The sequence below is a fragment of the Dromiciops gliroides genome, chromosome 2 (assembly GCF_019393635.1).
Source record: "Dromiciops gliroides isolate mDroGli1 chromosome 2, mDroGli1.pri, whole genome shotgun sequence".
Taxonomy (NCBI): domain Eukaryota; kingdom Metazoa; phylum Chordata; class Mammalia; order Microbiotheria; family Microbiotheriidae; genus Dromiciops; species Dromiciops gliroides.
The window spans coordinates 149,047,971-149,069,064 of record NC_057862.1 but is presented as its reverse complement, the minus strand read 5'-3'; the positions used below and the strand labels follow the sequence as shown (position 1 = coordinate 149,069,064).

The following is a 21,094-nucleotide window of genomic DNA, read 5'->3' as shown; positions in this document are numbered from 1 at the left end:
ATTAAGATCAGATAGGAACTTCGGGCCACATTTCCCATAACTTTCATGTACCACCATTGGTTTAACCCCAATTTGCCCCAACTTGATGGACATCTAGTTTGTTTCCAATTCTTTGCTACCATAGAAGGTGTCACTAATACATGTACATTTTTAAAGTTCCTAGTCCCCATGGATATAGTTGTACCAGAAAAACATTTAGTCTAATCATGGCTTAAGACAAAGAGGGAAGAAATGTCCCTGACTAGTTTTCTACATTCTGTTGTTGAAGAAGTGAAGCTAGAATATGTGTCTACTTGTTCAGATCATCTGAGACACCTCAGTTCTGGAGGAGGGTTGGGGGAAGAGTTTCAAAGGAACTAGTTCCTACCCCAACTCTTCCCCAGTGGACATCTCTCCTCTCCTCTCTACCTCCAGATGGGAAGCCAATCTCTACAGATGTCATCGTCCTTGGGCGTACCAACCTTTTGATAACACACACACAGCCTCACCATTCTGGTGTCTATGTCTGCCGAGCCAACAAGCCCCGTACCCGACATTTTGTCACAGCTGCTGCTGAACTCCGGGTGCTGGGTAAGGATGGGAGGCCAGAAAGGCTGGGGTGGACCTGTGGTTGAAGCAATTAAAGAAAAGGGGATTTGGGGAGTAGATGGTCTGGTATTGGACTGTGAGAAGTGGGTAAGGAGGAAGGAAGTGATGTGATTTGAACTGCTGTATGGCAGAATCTGAGGCAGGCAAGGTTTATGTAGAAAAAAATAAAGGTAGGAAAAAATAAAGGCAGGGAGGAGAGAGCTTGGAATTGAAACTAAAATGAAATTGGATTTATAAAAAAAGAAATAGAGGTTGGGGTGGCTGGTGCTGGGGGTAGGAGTAGAAATCTGGAATAAAAACAATGGTGGTTGGGGGCAATGACTGAGGGAGAGGGGATAGAGGAAATCAGATAAAAGAGATGGCTCAGGAAAAAGTCGTTTGAGAGGTAAGGTAAGGTGAAGCTAGAGAATGAGTTCTTGGGAAGCTATTATTATTGTTGTTGTTGTTGTTATTGTTATTACAACTTGAGATGGAAAAAGGAGAGAAATTACTTGTTCCAGAGAAGGAGTGAATGGTAGGAGGAGGTATCCTAGGGGGTGGAGGCTTCTGGGAAGTATCGGGGGAGGAATAAGAGAAATCGGATGGGTTAGAATTAGGATGGGGGAGGGGAGGAGGTAATAGGAGAAAGGTAAAATATGGCCTGGAGAAAATAGATTAGAATAAGGCTAAGGAATTGATGTGGGGGGTAGACTTTGTCAGGATAAAGTGGGCCTGTGAGAAGAAGTTGGAGGCTGGATGAGGTGCCTGACTTAAAGGGAAACAGTCAGTGTTTGTCCTTCCTAGCGTCCCCCGTCATCTCCCAGGCCCCAGAGACCATCTCCCGTACAAGGGCTAGCACAGCACGTTTTGTGTGCCGGGCAGAGGGTGAACCTGCACCAACATTACATTGGCTACGGAATGGGGAACCACTGCTGTCCAATGGAAGGGTCAAGATCCAGGCTGGTGGAGAAAGCTTGGTCATCACACAGATTGGCCTGGAGGATGCTGGCTACTACCAGTGTGTGGCCAAGAACAGACTGGGTACTGCATGTGCCACAGCCCGCCTGGCTGTCATCGTCCGAGAGGGGCTTCCCAGTGCCCCCACCAGAGTGGCTGCCACACCGCTGAGCAGCACCTCTGTCCTTGTGTCCTGGGAGCGGCCAGAGCTGCACAGTGAGCAGATCATTGGCTTTTCTCTTCACTACCAGAAGGCACTGGGTATGTCCGTCTTTCACTCCTCACCTAGGACGCGATAAGGAGAAATGGAGGGATTTAAATCAAAATCAGAAATGACTGCCTGATGAGAAGTGGGTCCTAGGGGGAGGAAGGGTTAGGCCTAAGGATCTCTGGGGATTCTTAAGAAGGAATGATACCCCCTTGGTGTTTATCTTCCTACCCCTGGAGAAACCAATGAGAGGGAGTAGGGTTTGAGTGGCAATGGAAGGGATTGGGGCTGTACATTGGGAGGAATTACTTGGTGCTGCAGGAGATGGGAGAGAATGGAACAGGGGAGACAGGGAGGCTCTGCCAGATCTTTTTAAGACTAAAGATACTGGTGTTGTCTGTTCAGGTTGAGGGAAGAGCAATGCCCCTGGGAGGCAGGGGCTGGATTATATGGTTTTTAAAGGCTTTCAGAAATGTATGTGAGGGGAAGTTCTCTGCTTCTGACCTGAAAAGTAGTTGTTTTTAGAACCAGATTTTGTTTTGTTACCGGGGAATTTTGTGGTATTCTTAGAATCCTTATTAGAGCTCCCAGGGTGTCCTCCATTCTGACTCAACCTATTTAAGGCAGAAAAAGAGATTTCAGCTAGACCTCAGGAAAAGGGCAGCAGCTGAGGAAGGTCATGCATTTTCAATCCCAGGAGATGATTAAAAGCAACATTTCATTCCCCACCAGCTCCAGTTTCTCTGGAGTGGTATATAATTATGATTCTTTTTAGATGCAGAGGACTGGACTAGGTTACCTCCTCCAGTTCTGGCCAGCCTCTTGGGGAGGTGTTCAGGTCTGAGGTTGAACTTGTGGGGATTTTTCACATCCTTCCCCTTCCTCCCTTACCTTCCCTCTCCATCCCTAATCTCCCAGGCACAGACAATGTGGAGTACCAATTTGCTGTCAACAATGACACAACAGAGATGCAGGTCCGAGACCTGGACCCAGACACCGACTATGAATTCTACGTGGTAGCCTATTCCCAACTGGGAGCCAGCCGCACCTCGGTCCCTGCCCTCGTCCATACCCTGGATGATGGTATAGCCATTGACCCACTGATCTAAGGAGATGAGTGGGGAGATGCCTCCTGGTAGGGGGTTGGGTGCGAAAGATGCCTTTTAATCTCAATAATTGATCATAGTACTAACTAAAACTTGTTTAAAACTTTTCCCTTTACAATGCTTTTCTATCCATAATTTCATTTTTTCCTTCTTAAGAGCTATATGCAGTGAATGGGTAAAGCAAGGGTGACTAGAGATAGATGAGGAAACAGATCTAGAAGACTGAAGTTCCAAGTCAAACACAGAGTATATCAGAGACAAAGTTGCTATTGGAACCCCATGCTCCTGACTCAGTCCAGGGCTCTCTCCCACTATGCCATCTCTCCTGGCTTCCAGGTTCCCCCTAAACACCTTTTTGGGGACAGGGCAATGAGGGTTAAGTGACTTGCCCAGGGTCCCACAGCTAGTGTCAAGTGTCTGAGGCAGATTTGAACTCAGATCCTCCTGAATCCAGAGCCAGTGCTTTATACACTGCACCACCTAGCTGCCCCTCCCTAAGCAGCTTTTAACCCAAGCCAGCTGTAAGCTAAGCAACTGAAACCAGGCTTCAAAGGCCAAAAATGGGCTCTCAAATAGGTGCTTCCCAAACTCCATTCAGGTTTCTAGTAAGAGTGGGAAACCGACAACTTCCCTGATCTCTCCCACCACAGTATAAGTCCCCATTCAGACTTTGGTGGTCTAAAGCAGAGGTGTCACAGCCTCTGGCCACTGTGGCACAAAACTCTCAAGTGTGGCTGAACCACATTAAACTGTCGTGGGGGGACTATTTAACTAAATGAAAATACCACATAGATAATATTAATAGGTGGTTTTCCAAGTCATTGTGCAGCCCAGCAGGCTCTTTATTGATAGTTTGATGGCTCCATTTCTATTTGAGTTTGGCACCACTTCTCCAGGATGTGGTGGTCCCATAGGCCTTCCAAAGCAGATGAACGTGGAGTTGGGAAATACTTAACAAAATAAAATAAAACAAATAAAAATATAATAAAGCAGAGATACCATTACATTTTTAAACTAAGTCAATATGAAGCCCACATGGTTTTAGTGGCTCTGGGTTCGATTTGAGTTTGACTCTGCTGATGCACAGGCCTCAGACATCACCTCTTTGAGCTTCCTTGGTCTTCCCCAGGTTAGCTTTTCTCCTTATCTCAGGGGTTCTAGTCTGACTCTTTCACTAGCACATGGGGACTTTGGACAGGTTGCTTTCTTTCTCTGCATCCCGGTTTCCTCATCAGTTTGATGAGCCTCCCACTAATACTCAGTTCTCAGTCCCCAGCGCTGCACCCCAGCTTTCCTTGTCAAGCACCACTCCTGGGGACATTCGAGTGACCTGGCTGCCTTTGCCACCCTCTCTGAGCAATGGGAAAGTTGTGAAATATAAGATTGACTACTGCACATTGAGAGAAGGTGAGTGTGAGGCAGGGGTCCATTCTGGCCCCTGGCTTTGGCCTGGCCTGGTAGAAGAAGAGGCTCAGCACTGAATGGGAGGGTGATTGGTGCATAGAGTAACATGGTATGTGAGATACCCTGCAGGGTAGAATTGGGCAGGCTAGTGAGAGTTACCTTTGGTAGGAGAAGTTAAGAAAAGAGTGATATGGGGTCATGTGGGAGAGGGGGAAAGGAAGGGGAGCCTGAGGGAGACAGAGAGAAGGGAGAGTGGAATAAGTTAGGGTGGGGCTGGGGAGATGACCTCTGTAGGAACATTGAAAGTATGGAACGGGGAAATGAATGAATGAATGAACTAATACATGAATGAGTGAATGAACAAATGAATGAAGGAATGGATGAAGGAATGAATGAAAGAAAAAGCATTTCTTAAACTCTTCCTATGTACCAAGCACTGTTCTAAGCATCAGGGATACTGGATAAGGGCAAGTTACAGGATGGAGGGGTTTAGGGCTTCCTCTAAGTTAGGAAATTCTGTCTCCTGGGTTTGGGGGTGGTGCTAGACAGACAGCAGGATGGAGATAGGAACTTGGGGCTTCCTACCTCCCTATCTTTCCACCTAGCCCCACTATGCTCCTGACTCTAAAGTGGTAGGCTGTCCCAGGCGATGTTATAGGGATGGTGGGGAGTGTCTTCCCATACCCTGGGTAGGTAGATATAGAGGAGGAGAATTACGTTGAGAACCCTCACCTTGGAAGGGGAAGGCAGTGTGGAGCAGTGGCACCTCTCCAGGGTGAATTTCTTTTAGTTGAGGTCAGGAAAACCTGGGTATATGTTCTTAAACTTGTATCCAAGTGTTCAAGGGCCTAAAGTCTTGGTGTCTAAGGCCAAGTAACTGGGAGGCAAAGTGAGGGGCTAATGTTGGGGTCCCAAAGGTGTTGCTAACTTATATCCTTTTCCACCTTTAACAGATCAAGTGTTTTCCACTGAGGTGTCTGGGAATGAGACACAGCTCATGTTATACTCATTACAACCCAACAAGGTGTACAGGGTGCGCATCGCCGCAGGCACCAGTGCAGGCTATGGGGCCCCTTCACAATGGACACAGCACCGAACACCCAATACAGAAAACCAGACTCACAGTATGGAGAGCGGAGGGATGTGCTGGGGTTTGGGGGAGGGGACATAGAGGGAGGGCAATTTGTATGTAAAGGCATAAGACCGTATAGGAATGTGTTATAGAGCTAGGGTAGGGTCTGCATGGGTACGTAAGGGTATGTATCACCAGGTGGGTCTTTTTTCATGTATTGTGAGGACATGTATGTTCATGTATATGAGGAGGTATGTGTTCATGTCAGAGTATGTTTTCATGTATGATGTATCCTTATCAAAGTGTGAGCATACCCCCAAAAAGTTGCCCCTCTGATAGATGCTTGGGGGCCAGAGCAGATGAATCAGCTTGTAGAACTTGACTATATCCTTGGCCTAACCTCTAGAATAGATTTGGAGGTGAGCACATTGTTTAACTGGGGGGAACAAGGAATGGGGGATTCATGTTAACGTCCATTGGAATAAGCATCCGAGACTCATGCAATGTTTCTTTCGTACCCTGACCCTTGTTTCTTCCTCTGTCTCCTCCATTCAATTCGCTCCCCTTTATGTCTCCATTTCCCTCCATCTAATCCCTCCCCTCCACATCCCTTCACTGCACCCAGTCCCATTTGCTCCCTCAGATTTAAAGGTCAAGGCAAGGATGGAATCCTTGGTGGTGACATGGCAGCCGCCCCCTCACCCTATCCAGATCTCAGGCTACAAGCTGTACTGGAGGGAGGTGGGAGCTGAGGAAACTAGCGAAGAGAGGTCTTCTGGCGGTGGGAGTCGTGGGGACCAGATCTGGGACGTGGGGCCTGTCAGACTCAAGAAAAAAGTGAAACAGTATGAGCTCACCCAGCTAGGTGAGGAAGGAATGGGCAGGGAGGGCAGGAGCTCATGGACATTTAAGGGGAGGGAAACTTATGATGTCTATCCCCAAAATGCTCAACTTGAGGGATCCATGAATCTGGGGAGTAAAATTCAGGGCCTTTCCCAGGTCAGTGATACCAGAAATCAAGGGTCAGAATCTCTAATTAGTGATGGGTGGGTGGGTGTAGGTCAGCATTAGGGGTCTCTGATCATAGAAGTCTTGGAAATCAAGTTGGGTCAGTGACCCTATGGATCAGGAGTCAAGATCTGTGGTTCATGACCCTGTGGGTCAGGGATCAGGGTCTCTGATCAGTGACCCCCTGTGACTTCTCCAGCACCTGGACGACTATATGAGGTGAAACTTGTTGCATTCAACAAGCATGAAGATGGCTATGCAGCCGTGTGGAAGGGCAAGACAGAGAGGGCACCTGCCGCAGGTAAGAGATTGCTTGGGCATTGGAGTTCAGTTCTCCTCTTTCTGTTTTCACTACGTTAGCACCAGAGTCATCAGGATAGTCCGATCTATTAAAATGTGAGTTAGAGACAGAATGGAAACTGGAAGCCAAGTATCTGAATTCCCAGCCTAGTGTGTTTCCCTTGAAAATCTCAAATGGTAAAAGAAGTCTACTTCTACTAGACCATGGTCTGCCCTCTTGGACCTTCATTCATCCCTCCTCCCTGCTTCTTTTCCCACAGACCCACCAGTCCAGAAAAGCCCACCCCTGCCCCCAGCCCATGTACACGCAGAATCTAACAGTTCCACATCCATCTGGCTGCGGTGGAAGAAGCCAGATTTCACCACAGTCAAAATTGTCAACTACACAGTTCGCTTCAGCCCTTGGGGGCTCAGGAATGCCTCCCTGGTCACTTATTATACCAGGTAAGAGAACAGAGAGACTGCCTATGGGGAAGGGGACTCAGGGAGTGAGGGGCAGGCAGGATAACATGGGCTGACAGGTTCAGGAGCCTTTCTTTCACTGCTCCCTCACTCCACCAGAGAGTGAGGATGGGGAGGGACTATACCCAGGGCCATCATTGCCTTTTTAAAAAAAATTAATAAAGTATTTTATTTTTTCCCGTTACATGTAAAGAGAGTTCTCGACTTTTGTTTATACAAGCTTTCCAATTTCAGATTTTTCTCCCTCCTTCCCCTCCCTCTCCCCTCCCCTAGACAGCAGGAAATCTGATATAGGTTTTATATATATACATAATAACATTAAACATATTTCTGCGTTAGTCCTGTTATAAGAGAAAAATCAGAGCAATGACGAAAAACCTCAAAATAGAAAAACATCAGCACCAAAACCAAAAGAAATAGTATAGTTCATTCAGCATCTACTCCACAGTTCTTTTTTTTTTCCTGGATTTGGAGATCCTCTTCTATCATGAGTTCCCTGGAATTCTTCTGTACCATTGCATCGTCATTGCCTTTTGAACAGTGAACCTGTAGGAAAAAGAAAAGGGTATGACATAGGAGTCATTCCCCCCCCCCACCAGAGGATAGAGGACCTCTCCTGTCCTTAGTACTTGAGCACATATTACAGAATAGACAGTCTGCAGCCTCCTGGGGGCTCCCAATCTGATGAGGAGGACTTGACACTTCCCCTTAGGGAGCTTCTGCCTCATAGAGGAGGTGATAGGGTAGACATACACCCACATATAGTGATGACAAAATAATGTTGAGAGAGGATAGGTCAGGCATTTGGATATAAAATGGGCTGAGTTAACCTATTAAGTATGCCTGGAAGAGGTTAGCTTAGAGTTGAAATTTCAAGTTAGAAAATGAATGCAAATTTAAATGTATACAGGGTCGCTCCCCTCCAGATATGACTTGGTTTGATGGGGGTAAGGCACCTTTGTGCCAAAGCTACTGAGTTTCTCTAGAAGTTTCTACAAGCCTGCCCCACCTCAAAGAGGAATGTGGGGAACTGGGGGACATTGGGAAGGGGCGGGGCTCAATTTAGATTCAGTGCTCAATTGGGTTCTTGCCCTGACAGCTCTGGTGAAGACATCCTCATTGGTGGGCTGAAGCCATTCACCAAATATGAGTTTGCGGTGCAGTCCCACGGGGTGGGCGTGGATGGTCCATTTGGTTCTGTGGTGGAACGTTCTACTCTGCCTGACAGTGAGTGACTCTGTAACTTCCTCCCTCACCCCCTTCATTCCTGCCAAGTTCTTCATCTTCTTTTAGGGCCCGAGTCAGCCACTCTGAGATTCTCTCTAATGATGATAATTTTATGGTGTAGTGGAAAGAGTTTACTGACCTTAGAGTCTTGGTTTGCCCACATACTAGCTCATCTAATTCAACTTTAGAAAATTACTTACTCTCCCCAAGCCTTACTTTTATTACCTGTAAAATGGTAGTGATAATTTTTGCCTGCCTCATAGGGCTGTTAGGAGGATCAAATAGGAAAAGAGAACAGTCAAGTTTTTATAAATGATTTCTGCAGTCACAGCTGACTTAAAGGTGAAAAACATCAGTTTCCTGGTGTGTTTACTATTTGTGGATTTTTTAAAAATTTGAAATAAAGAACAAAACAGTGGCTCTTCCTCCAATAGATCCTTGTGCAATGCCTGTGCAAGACTTCATCAATATATTAAGATCATATAAGATTTCTTGACAGATAGAAATACTAGGATTATTTTGTACAGTGAATTCTCTTATTATTAACATACAACAGGACATGAAACTGAGATATATTTTCAGTTGAATTTCCAAATCAATAAACATTTATTCAGTGCCTACCATGTGCCAGGCACTGTGCCAAATAATGGAGATACAAATATGAAAAAGACAGTCCCTGGGGCAGCTAGGTGGTGCAGTGGATAAAGCACTGGCTCTGGATTCAGGAGGACCTGAGTTCAAATCTGGCCTCAGACACTTGACACTTACTAGCTGTATGACCCTGGGCAAGTCACTTAACCCCCACTGCCCTGCCCAAAAAAAAAAAGACTATATATATATATATATATATATATATATATATATATATATATATATATATATATATATATATATATATATATATATATATATATATATATCTTGGACAAACAGTACAAATGGATAATGAGTTGGGGCCCAAAATCAAATGGGAATGGGAGAGCAGGCTGAATTGCCTTTGAGAAGTTACAAAGCTCCTTTAATGAACCCAAATTTCTCCCAGAAACAAAGATCCATCTTTTTAATACCATTTTAATGATTTCAAGTCATGGAACACATCAGCCTCCAAAGAATTAAAAATGAAGATCACTCAGAGGGCAATAGAAAGACACGCAGCAGGTGGGAGCAAGCCATAACATATAACAAATGAGAACTACAGAAAGACGTCATTGGGGAAATGTATGATGGGAAATGGTGGGCTGGACATGTGGTAAGAGCAGCACAGTATGTGTGCCCTACCAGTATCTACACAATGCCAAGAGAAATTTTAAAAGTCTCCTAGGACATTGGTGAACCCCTGGCAATGAACTCATTGGAAGACATGGGCAAAAATTGCATAGGATAGGAAGAGATGGATGGAAGGACTTGCTGTCTGCATTTCTAGAGGAAGGATCCAAATGAAAGTGATCACAAACATGCATCTTCTTCCAGAGATGTTATTTGTCTGTGAATTCTAGAACCTGAAGAAGAAAAAATATAACTCAAAGGTCAATAGAGAGACAAATGGTGGGTTTGAGGTGGATCCAGTATATTTTCAGTAGTGAGACTTGAACACTAAAAATAACATGAAATATATGATATGATCAGAAAATTAGATAGGCCAATCATTGATCAAGAGTTTGGAATAACAGATGGATAGCCCAAGTACTACACTGGTACCTAGGAGATATTAAAAAGGACCTAGAGGGGGCAGCTAGGTGGTGCAGTGGCTAGAGCACTGGCCCTGAATTCAGGAGGACCTGAGTTCAAATCCAGCCTCAGACACTTGACACTTACTAGCTGTGTGACCCTGGGCAAGTCACTTAACCTCCATTGCCTCACAAAAAGAAAAAGAAAAAAAAAAGGACCTAGAGGAAGACATCATGGTCCAGTGGAAAAAGCAGTAGACTAGGTTGTGAACCTGGATTCAAATCCCAACTCTTCCATCTACTGCCTGTTGACCTCAGGCAACTTAACCTCTGTGGTATCCAGTTTCTTTATAAAATGAGGGAGCTGAGTTACATCAACTCTAAGGACCATTCAAGCTCATAAACTATGATCCACTTCTTCCCATGATTTTACCTCCAGCATATTGGGTAGACTCCCTGTGGAGGAGTACGGAAACATGCCAGTCAACAAGTGTGTCTTCTTGGCCTCCTATGTGCCAAACATTGTCCTAGTACTGAGGCTACAATTACAAATGTGAGGCAGTCCCACTCTCAAGGAATTAGATTTGATTAGGAGAATACACCATGGATGTGTATAAGTAAATATTTTATTTGATCCTCACAACAGCTCATTTTACAGCTGAGGAAACAAGCAGACAGAAGCAGGGTAACACAGCTAGGAAGCTTCTGAGGGCCAACTTGAACTCAGGCCATCCTGACTCAGGCCCAGTGTTCCATCCACTTGCCTCTGCTATAAGAAACTGTGACAATGGTAGTGGTCATAATGGTGTGTGTCCAGATTGGAGACATCACTGGTGTTTGGAATCCTCTCTATCCATGCAGATTGGGAACTCAACTGTTGGGGGAGTTACCTGACACGGAGAAATTAAGTGCCTTGCTCAGTGCTGGTGTGGGTCAGGTCTTCTGAATTTGAACCCAGGTCTTCCCCTCTCCAAATAAGAAAGTTCTCAGAAAGTCCTTTAATGGTTTTTAAACTTCTAAGCATTAATAACAGGCTGACAGCATGACAGAATTGATCTATAAATGGAATCTAAAGGCAAATTGAATTTTCTTAGTACAGCTGACAGGGACTAGATCCATGCTTTTATTAGTATAGGGAATTCCCAGATGAGGAAAGTCTCTCTACCAGTGCCATCTGGCTGCCTGGCTGCCCTCTCTGTAACATAGAGTTGTTGTTTTTTTTTTTTGGTTTTTTTTTTTTTTTTGCGGGGCAATGAGGGTTAAGTGACTTGCCCAGGGTCACACAGCTAGTAAGTGTCAAGTGTCTGAGGCCGGATTTGAACTCAGGTACTCCTGAATCCACTGCGCCACCTAGCCCCCCCCAACATAGAGTCTTAACAGAGTTTCCCAGAGCATAAAAGGTGAAGCTATTTGTCCAGCAAGTATATACCAGCGGGAGGGCATGAATACAAGTCTTCCCAGCTTTGAGGTCAGCTCTCTGCCCACTGTGCCAAGCTGCCTGCCTCTCTTGCACAGCTGATATGGGCCTTGATTCTGCTGAATGCAGCATCCTAAGAATGGTTGGTTTGTTGATCACTGGATTAGGCAATAAATTATGCTGTGTACTGTTGTACAATTTGGTTATCCAAAACTTCAATAAATTTTCATCTCAGTGTTATGTACAGGTTGTTTCTATTGTGCCTACACCCTTAGGTTGTTTCCATTATTTAAAAAGTGTAGAAGGACTTTATGGTAATTCTGTTTTCCAAAGAACTTTGACAGACATGATCCTTAACAAAACCCTGTGAAGCTGTTATCATCCGCTTTTTACAGATGGGGAAACTGAGACTCAGTGAAGTGAATCTAAAGATTACCCAGTAAGTTAGTGACAGAGAGCCAGGACTAGAAAGAACTCAAATGACCTAACTACAAACCATTACTCCTTCCACCATAATACATCATATATCCCTGTACTTGTGTCTGGTCCCATACTCTGTAGGTCTTGAATGATGCCTCTCTGTCCCATTGCCTCCCCTCATGTATTAAGTGTTCCATTCAATGACTGTGCCCTTGACTGCTTTCCCCTTCTGCCTCCACCCAGGGCCTTCAACCCCTCCCTCTGACCTTCGCCTTAGCCCTCTCACCCCATCGACAGTTAGACTCCGCTGGTGTCCACCGGTGGAGCCCAATGGAGTGATCGTGGAGTATCTAATCCTGTACAGCTCCAACCACTCAAAGCCTGACCACCTGTGGACTCTCATCACCACAGATGGTGAGTGTGCCTGGGGCCTCCAAGACCTCAGAGGCTTCTCGGGCAGCCACAAGCTGTCCCGCCGCTCTCATCTTCCTCCACAGCAGGCCCACGTAGTGAGTCATCTTTAGAGGGGAACACTGGCTCATTCCAGAACTTAGGAGATTCTTTCAACCACTTCACCCAAAGCCTGCTGTCTTCTTGTTAATGTAGTTAGGAGCAAGATGCTGGAGGGGCTGGTTTGAACAACTCCTAGTGAATCAGGGGCAGAGAAGCTGACGGTCCTCCTTGGCCAGGAGATTGGCTGGGGGGGGGGTGACAGAGCTGGGAAGGCTTCTTTCTATGACCATCCCCATTCGCCACCGGCCAACATTGCTTTCTCTGCTTTTCATGCTCTCCCCTAGGAAACATCTTTAGTGCTGAGGTAGATGGGCTGGAAAGTGACACTCGGTATTTCTTCAAGATGGGGGCACGGACAGAGGTGGGACCAGGACCCTTCTCTGGTCTACAGGATGTGCTCACTCTGCAAGAGAAGCTTTCAGGTATCAGTCAAGAGAGGAGAAAACCCATTTGGGAAGACTCTAGAGAAAATGGGGAGGGGTGTCCAGGAGGAACCTGAGACCATAGACCATTCAGGAGTAGTCCTGAAATCACAGAACACTTGAACAAGTGACATCCTCCTTTCCCCCCATCCATTTTAGACAGTTGCCCTTCTGGTTCGATGGAGATAGGCTAGTTGGGTTGAGAGACCTGTTTGAATCTGGAGGCTTTTTGATTTGGGAGATCTGAGGGTCTGATTTGGTGGTAGGGGCTGGCGACTCACTTAGTTTGGGAGCCTGGATTGGTGGGAAGATTGATTTCATTCAGAGGCCATTTGTTGGCATGGATGGGGGGAGGGTAATGGCTTCATTAGAATGGAAACCAGTTTGGTTTGGCAGAGGAGGGCAGTTGTTTCACTGGGAGGTTGGTGTAGAATATTTTCCAGAAGCAGCGGCTTCTGGATGTCCAGTGCATGCCAAAAGTCTCGTGGTGAGTGAGGGCTGGGTTAAGGGCTCTTCCAACATAACTTGCTCGGCATGTTGCCAAAAATCAGTGTTGACCACGCTTATGAGTTAAGGGTCTTCCCATGGGAGGTAGAAGGACTCAGGCTCTCTTAAATACATGGAACTGTCTACAGCACACGGTACTTTGATTGTCCACAGTCTCTCTCTTGCGTCTTCCAGATGTACTGGATGTGCACTCGGTCACAGGCATCATTGTGGGGGTCTGCCTGGGCCTGCTCTGCCTCCTTGCCTGCATGTGTGCTGGCCTCCGAAACAACTCACACAGGTGAGGAGACGAGATCAGGAACTAGGAGTACAAATCAGAGGTTCTGCAACCTTTCTTCTGCTCCTTCGTAAAACATAACCCTGAATGGCAGCTGTCAGTCAACAAGCATATATTAAGTGCTTACTGTATGCCACTCATCATGCTAAGCACTGGGGATATCATGAACCAAAAAAAAAACAAAAAACCACTGTTCTGGTCTTCAAGGGACTTGTATTCTAATGGGGGTAATGGAAGTAGCTTCCACAAAAGGTTTACATAACTTCTGGATGAGAATTTAGGGATGGATGCCCTTATAAATAAGAATCCCCTCATAAAGGGAATGGTATGTTTGGAAATATCCCTAACCTTTGAGATGATATCAAGGCGTGAAACCATGGCCTCCCTCCAGATGGCGCCCGGACACTCCCATCCAAGAGCATACTCTGGGGTGGAGGGACCATTAAGATAAAATGGAAGCGGAGGTTTGGAAGCATCTACTGTTTCTTTGACGGGTCTGCTGAAGACGCTCCTCTTTTTAAAATTGTTTCCTTTTAATGCATTTAGTATTTATTTTTTAAATCTTTTTATTTTATTTATCAGTTCCAAATTATCTCCACCCCCTCAGTCCTTCCCACATCCCTTGAGAAAGCAAGCAACATGATATCAATTACACATGTGAAACCATGCAAAGCCATTTCCATGTTAGTAAAGCATCTTCTTTATCCTAGAGAGACTCTACCATCCCTCACCCCAGTTTAGCCTGGGTATAGAAGTTAGGGCTTTTTAGGATAGGTGGGAAAGGGACAATGTGTCCTATGTGGAGACTGCCCTTTAACCCAAGCTGGCCATAGGATCATAGATTTAGACCTGGAGGTGACCTCAGAGGTAAAATGACTTGCCCAGGGTCATACAGATCGTGTCAGAGGCAGAACCCAAGTCCTCCTGGTCCATATCCATCACTCTGTCATCTACTCCACAATGGCAGAATCTGGTCTTTGTCTTTGAACCTATTCAGGTGTTGGAACAATGATTTTCCTGTTTCAGGTGTGGCTTAGAATAGATAATTGCTGGGGGCAGCTAGGTGGCGAAGTGGATTAAGCACCGGCCCTGGATTTAGGAGGACCTGAGTTCAAATCCAGCCCCAGACACTTGACACTTACTAGCTGTGTGACCCTGGGCAAGTCACTTAACCCCATTGCCCCGCAAAAAAAAAAAAAAAAAAAATAGATAATTGCTGAGGAAGCTTCTGATTGAGAAATTGTTGTTCCTTACTGGAAATGAAATAAAGACAAGTGAGAATTCTTGGCCATGGGATATACTGTACATAGTTCATTCAGGAGTCACTTAGAGGATTTAGGATCCGTTGGCTCATTGTCCAATGTCAATGACTTCTTCTGGATTTCTTCACGATTCCTCCCCACCCCATGTATGCCCTCTGATTCCTTTGCCTTTTTCTCCAATTCTCCTCCTCTCCAGGGAATCGCTCCCTGGCCTGGCCTCTCCCACTGCTGAGAACCCTCGGCTTTACTCCCGCGCCCAGCTGGGTCCACCTGGTCCACCTGCTGCCCATGAGCTGGAGTCCCTTGTATGCCCTCACCCTCGACTCCGGGATGGATCCCTCTCTCCTTTCCCAGACCTCGATGAGGGAGCTGAAGTACACAGCCTCATGGGTGGTGGTGCTGAAGGTCGAGGCCACACCAAGAGAAAGGTGACATTTGGGGATTTTTGTCGGAAACAGCCGCATGCTGCCCACCTCTCTGCAGTTTGGTGGCTTCCTTGGGCTGCTCCTGAGGAGCAGTTCTCTCCTAGGACACCAGGGGGTGGCAGAGTATAGCATGTGCCAAGTGATAACTTCTGTTTCCTCTGGGCCAGATGTCAGTGGGGGAAGGGAGAGCAGATGGACAGCCATCCCTCTGGCAAATTTGGCCAATTTGGTTCTCACGGAGGGGGAGAGCTCCAAATAGACACCATGGGTGACCCGTAGTGACCAAGAGCCCCACTCAAAAAAGTTAGACTGACCTCCAAGGTCAATCCCCACCAGCATGCCCAATAGACCCCACCATCTCTTACTGGTCCTTCCTTCTGCTCTACCTACTTCACTCCCCTGTAGTCAGTGAGCACACAAACAGGATCAGTAGTAAATGGCATAAACTTAAAGTAGGAATATAACCGCTCCAGACCCTGATCATTCATCCAAACCTCCTCCCTTCCTCCACAATCCTTCATTTACCCCCCACCCCTCCACTTTAGACTCTGGAGAGTTAACCAGATGCCTTTCCCAGTGTAAAACAAATCCTTCTCCCATCCTGCCCCCCCACACACACACACAGATACTGACCCCTGCCCTGAGATCTCTCCTGGTTGAACCATTCCTTACATCTTTCCCATCAGGAAACAGCTTGATTGCCTACTCTTTATCCTTTCACCTTTAAGACTCCCTCACACCACAGCCCTACCCTATGGCAGAATCTAGCTTTGACTTTCAACACTGTCTTCTCCCTTTGTTGGCAGGTCACATGGGCTCAGTCAGGAGGGCTGAGCTGGTCAGGAACCTGGGCCGGATGTGGGGCCCCTCAGACAGGTACTAACCCTGCTCTGACCCAGGCCCTGCTGCCCCCGGCTGGAGCAGGGCAGACTCTGCTACTTCAGGCCTTGATGTATGACACCATAATGGTTAGTGTGTGTGAAGAAGTGGGAGTGGTGAGGATTTGGACCATTGGTGGGTGGGATCAACACCTCAGCAGGTATCCTCTCCAAACTCTGCTTTGGGATAAAGAAGTATCCCATCAGCTAGACCTCTTATGTAGAAGCACATGGGGTTCATGAATGACCTAGAGATTTCCAGGAGTTTTCCCCCGGAAATGAATGTTTTGGTGGAGAAGGGTACATGGATATATGCGCAGTAGTTTAGTATTCATTTGGAGACCCTTCTGTGCTTGTTTCCCCCAGACTAGGTTGGTCAGTGTCTAATAAAGGGACACGAACCTCCAGACTGACCTCAGAACTATATGGGAATCTTTGAGACGTCACAATCTCAGACCCAGCCATTGTGCGTCTGCAGTTTCTCTGACTTACAGGGTTTGAGACAACTGGTCGTCCATCTCCTAGCCTTACATGCTTGATGCATATCAGAATAATTCTCATTTATGTAACACATTCAGCTTATAATGAGAAGGCACAGTGGAGGAATGGAGTCAGAGGACCTGAATTTCAATCTGTGTTTTGCTATTTATTTAGCACCTACATGACCTTGATCAAATGACTAAATCTGGGCTTGGGTTTTCTTATCAAAAAATGAGAAAATTGGGTTAAATGACCCTTAAGGCCCCTAGATTCTATGATGCTTGAAAGTAAAATGAACTTTCCTCCCAATTCTGTAAGATGGGTTACTACACTCATTTTACAGATGGGGAAACTGAGTTTTGGAGAAGTGAAGTCATTGGTTTTGGTTACACAGCTAGTATTGGATCTCCAACTGGAAGCCAAATGTTCTTTCTGCTACAATGAGCTGCCTTTCCATGCTGAATGAATTCTGTATGTCCCCCAGGGTCTGATTGGTTACTCTGGGTCCCCCACCACATTATTATACTTCATTGTGCCTCCCCCAAATCTGGAGTATGACAGCCACTTTATTATCCCCCCACTCTTAGATGTGATGGTCACTTTGCATTCTCAGCGTGTTCACTTTTTATCTTCTGGGTTCTTTGTCCCTACCAGAATGATGGAAAAAAGAAACCACTTTCATCCTGCAGAAACCAAGTGGAGGCTGATGTCATCGTCCACCTCTGACTTCTCAGCATCTGAAGGGCACCATGATCCTGAGCTCTATGGCCCAGACCCTAGGGACCCCATGCCCCCTGGGTCTCCAGCTTCCCCCTCCCATATCAATGAACTGGGGCTGGAAACAGACTGGCCAAGTAGAGACCTGGGAGGAGGTGAGCTAGAAGTCACAGGGGCTGGACAGACAGACTCACCAGCCAAAGGCAGCTAGGTGTCCAAGACCTCTGCAATGGCTTTCCCCAACATGGAGATGCTCTGGAGAAAATGCCACTGAGTACCCTGCCACGTGTAGGGGTGGGCAGCCAATAAAGGGATCCCCAACCCTTTCTGGACAACTAGATGCCCTTCAGGGCAGTTCCTCTGGTCTCCACTCATCCACTACAACCCAAAGTCTATGGCCTTGATAGGCAAAGCTTGGCGCCCATTTGATCTGGACCATGTGAAACAGCATTTGCATTTGTGCATATGTACGTGTACCTCCTCACTAAGCCATGTGGAGACCTTGGGAGGAGCCAGTGGGTGCCCTGGAGTCATAAGATCTCACACCCTAGGAGTCTGCTCTTCCCAAAGTGCCTCACTTCTCTTAGGCAGTCACCCCTTCCTCCCCCTTAAGAACCATTCCACATCATCTTACATGTGCTTCTGCAGACCCATGCACAAGTGTGGATGCACACATTGGGTTAGTGGGTCGGGAGGAAGAGGGCTGTGTTTGCTGGGGAATCATGGACATCTTCTGCTATTGGCTTTGCTCAGTGCTTATGAGAATGAGGAATAGATGGGGTAGTAGGTGATATTCTTTCTAGGCTAGTCTCCGGGAGCACCTCCTGTTGCTGTGGCCTGCCAACCTTTCCGTGATTCCACATCTTTTATTACACACTCTGAGAGTGTCTCTTAACACCCTGTCTTAGCAAGACAGCGCCACCCCTTGACTTCCTCCCCTCCAGCTGGGGGTAGGAAGCTCCACATAGGTTCAGGTGCCTGCTGTTCTAGGTGCATCTCCTGCCCATCATCTACTTTCCAACTATGTGCGCAAGTGACTCTGAGTCCTTTTGGAACAACTTTGCTTTATTTTATTTTGAGCAAAGCCTGGTTTTATAGCCACTTGCTAGTCTCTCCCCCTCACCTTAAAATCTTTCTCTCTCTCCTTTCCCCTTTGCCTTTCTCTTCCTCCTACATATATTTATCCTCATCATCCTCTGGCTCTGTCTCCCTGTCCTATCTCTTTCCTATCTCTCTCTTACTCTTCCATCTTCCTTCTCTCTCCATCTCCTTTCCCTCATCCCCATTCTCCATCTTCCTCAGACTTTCCTTCTTGGCCTGTCTTTCTTCCCCTCTTCTCCCTTCTCTGCCCATCCCTATTTCCCCCTTACTATTCTGTTTCTTGTCCTCTTCCCTGTAAATGCCTTACATCTCACCTTTGTTGTTGCTCTTTCTTGTCCTGTTTTCCTCTACCCCCCCAAACTGTCCCTCCTGCTTTTCCTATCCTCCTGCTTTCTTTCCCCTCCTCCCTGCCCTGTATATCTCCCCCGTTCATTCATTCATTCATTCATTCATTCATTCATTCATTGTCTCACCTCCTCCTTCCCCTCTCTTCTCCCTCACCTGTCTCTCACCTCCTTCCCCTGCCTCCTCTCATCTTTCACCTCCTTCACCTCCCTTCTCCCTCTCTCATCTCTCTCACATCCTCTTCTAGTCTATTCATCTTTTTCCTGTCGTTACCATCCCCCCTTTTCACTTCTCTTGTGGTTGGTTTTACATTTCCCTCCTCACAACAGGACTACCTCACATCTGTTTCAGAGGCTGAAGTGATTCCCCTGCCCCATCCATCTGTAACTGGTTCTTTTACCACCTTTCTCTAAAGATGCAACTGTGCTCACTGCAATGACTTTAAAAACAAACAAACCACAGCCCACATGCCTGTCAGGTGCCTGTAAGGGAGGTTCACACTTCTCTGTGAAACGTCAACCTCCCTCCTCTACCCTGGCCTTGGACACAGCCCTGGATTAATCCAGTTCATCGGAAAGATTTGCAGGGGGGGGGGGTTGGTTTTAAGTTTGGGACAGTAGTGTCGATCTAAATGGGATGTTCATGTGGTCCATTCACCTGGATAATCATTTTCTCTCTGATTTAACCCTGCCAGTAGATCAGGCTGTGAGAAAAGATTGGGTGGGGGAAAAGATGTCCTTTCCTGAGCAATAACTGAAAAGGGAGTCAACCCCAGCTCCCAGGACTCCAGAAAGTCCAGAATGTAGCGGGCCACAGGTTTGGGGCTAACGCTGGTCAATTCCCCCAGCTGAAAGGACTCCACTTTTAATACTTGACCTGACCCTAGTTCCAGGCACCAGACAGATCAGTTTAAGTAGCAGTACTCCTATGGAGCACTGAACTTTTCCGCCTTCTTCTTAAGGCTCTGCCTTCACAGATAGGAGCCCTGAAGGGGTAGAAAATCTACCCCCATCGTCTCCCCCCGCCCCGACCTGCATAAATAGATCTAAGATCGATGGGGGAGGGGGAGAAGCCTGGGCAAGAGGATCCCATGTTTCCTTCCTTTGGTTTAAACTCATTTCTGAAATCGTTATAGGATCTTTTACATACTACTGAGGTCCTTTCCATCTATAAATCCTGTGATTCTTAACACCTAGCACAGTGCTTGGCATATACTAGATTCTTAATAAATGATCATTCATATGATTGTTCTCATTTGTGTATACCAACTCCCCTTCCCTAGGCCAGGGGATAGATATTTGCTTTTCACTTTGGCCCGCTTCCTTGGCACTGTGTTTGAGGTTGGGTTGGGGAGAAGGTTTCTCCCTGTTTGCTCCTTCATACAAATAGAGAGTCATGGGTTAACTCCTGACTTCTGCACCAAATTAAGAAACAATCATTTTTCTTTTTCCCCTTAAATCATGAAAGTATATCCCAGAATTCCTATAGCTTCATCAGATCGAGTTGGTGTGGAAACAGAAGGCATCTGTGTGATTTATTATATGTTTGTTTCACTCATGCTCGACTCCCTTAACCTATAGACCGTGCACCCTCCCCACTTCGACCCTCCCCATCACCACCAGCATCCCACTAAAGATCATGGAGGATGCATTAGAGGCTGCTGAACCCAGAACCATTCATTGCTTCTGCCAGTTTTCCGTAGCCTTTGACTCCACAGCTGTGCACAGTTGGCTGTTGCTCAGAAGGGTCAGAATCCTTGCTTCATTTTGTTTCATTTCGACCCTGAAGTTAGGACAGCAGCCTCAGGCCTGCTGTAACGCTCCTAGTGTGCATCCCTTTGTCCCTCATTTTTCATGTCCCTTGTTTAACAGGCAGTGAAATTCTGGTTTAAATTAAGTAGCTGCAAATGAACAATTTTTAACCCATTAGTGTGGGATGGAAAATTGTTTCTCAAAAGCAAATTAGTAATAATCTGGTCTCTGCCTATAACTCATACTTGATTAAGAAAGTGGGCCCGATCCTCTCCAGCAGTCCAGATGCGATTTTGCTCTGCAAGTAATCTTGGAGGTGTGGCTTTTGTCTCTTAAAAGTACTTACTGGGAAAGAGATTGTTGTATGTACAAGGGTAGAGTCTCACTCTTTTATCACTTTTCACTGATGCTGCTTTTTAAAAAATGATTTGCTTTAAGATTTCCTTCCTATGATGGCATGACAAGTGTAATCAGCACCTGCCCTATTTATTTCTCTGTATTAGCTCATGGTGTATTATTTAATTAGCCCTTTCTTTCCTTAGCAGCTTCTCGCCTCTCCTCCAGATATTCTTTAGCACTAAGATGCTGAGATGGCAATGAC

At 46.3% G+C, this 21,094-nt stretch overlaps 1 protein-coding gene across 1 annotated transcript in view; it reads left to right on the top strand.

Moving 5' to 3' along the window:
• Positions 1 to 17,793, top strand: part of IGDCC4 (immunoglobulin superfamily DCC subclass member 4) — a 41,990-nt gene extending 24,197 nt beyond the window's left edge. Inside the window, 19 exon segments of the mRNA XM_043987409.1 lie at positions 415 to 570; positions 1,372 to 1,785; positions 2,651 to 2,815; positions 4,108 to 4,245; positions 5,196 to 5,366; positions 5,940 to 6,179; positions 6,522 to 6,623; positions 6,883 to 7,066; positions 8,184 to 8,311; positions 12,059 to 12,229; positions 12,613 to 12,750; positions 13,432 to 13,537; positions 14,993 to 15,224; positions 16,028 to 16,189; positions 17,234 to 17,299; positions 17,301 to 17,461; positions 17,463 to 17,505; positions 17,507 to 17,558; positions 17,561 to 17,793. Coding sequence (XP_043843344.1) covers positions 415 to 570; positions 1,372 to 1,785; positions 2,651 to 2,815; positions 4,108 to 4,245; positions 5,196 to 5,366; positions 5,940 to 6,179; positions 6,522 to 6,623; positions 6,883 to 7,066; positions 8,184 to 8,311; positions 12,059 to 12,229; positions 12,613 to 12,750; positions 13,432 to 13,537; positions 14,993 to 15,224; positions 16,028 to 16,189; positions 17,234 to 17,299; positions 17,301 to 17,461; positions 17,463 to 17,505; positions 17,507 to 17,558; positions 17,561 to 17,700 — 2,969 coding nt within the window. The 3' untranslated portion in view covers positions 17,701 to 17,793.
• The last annotated feature ends 3,301 nt before the right edge of the window (positions 17,794 to 21,094 follow it).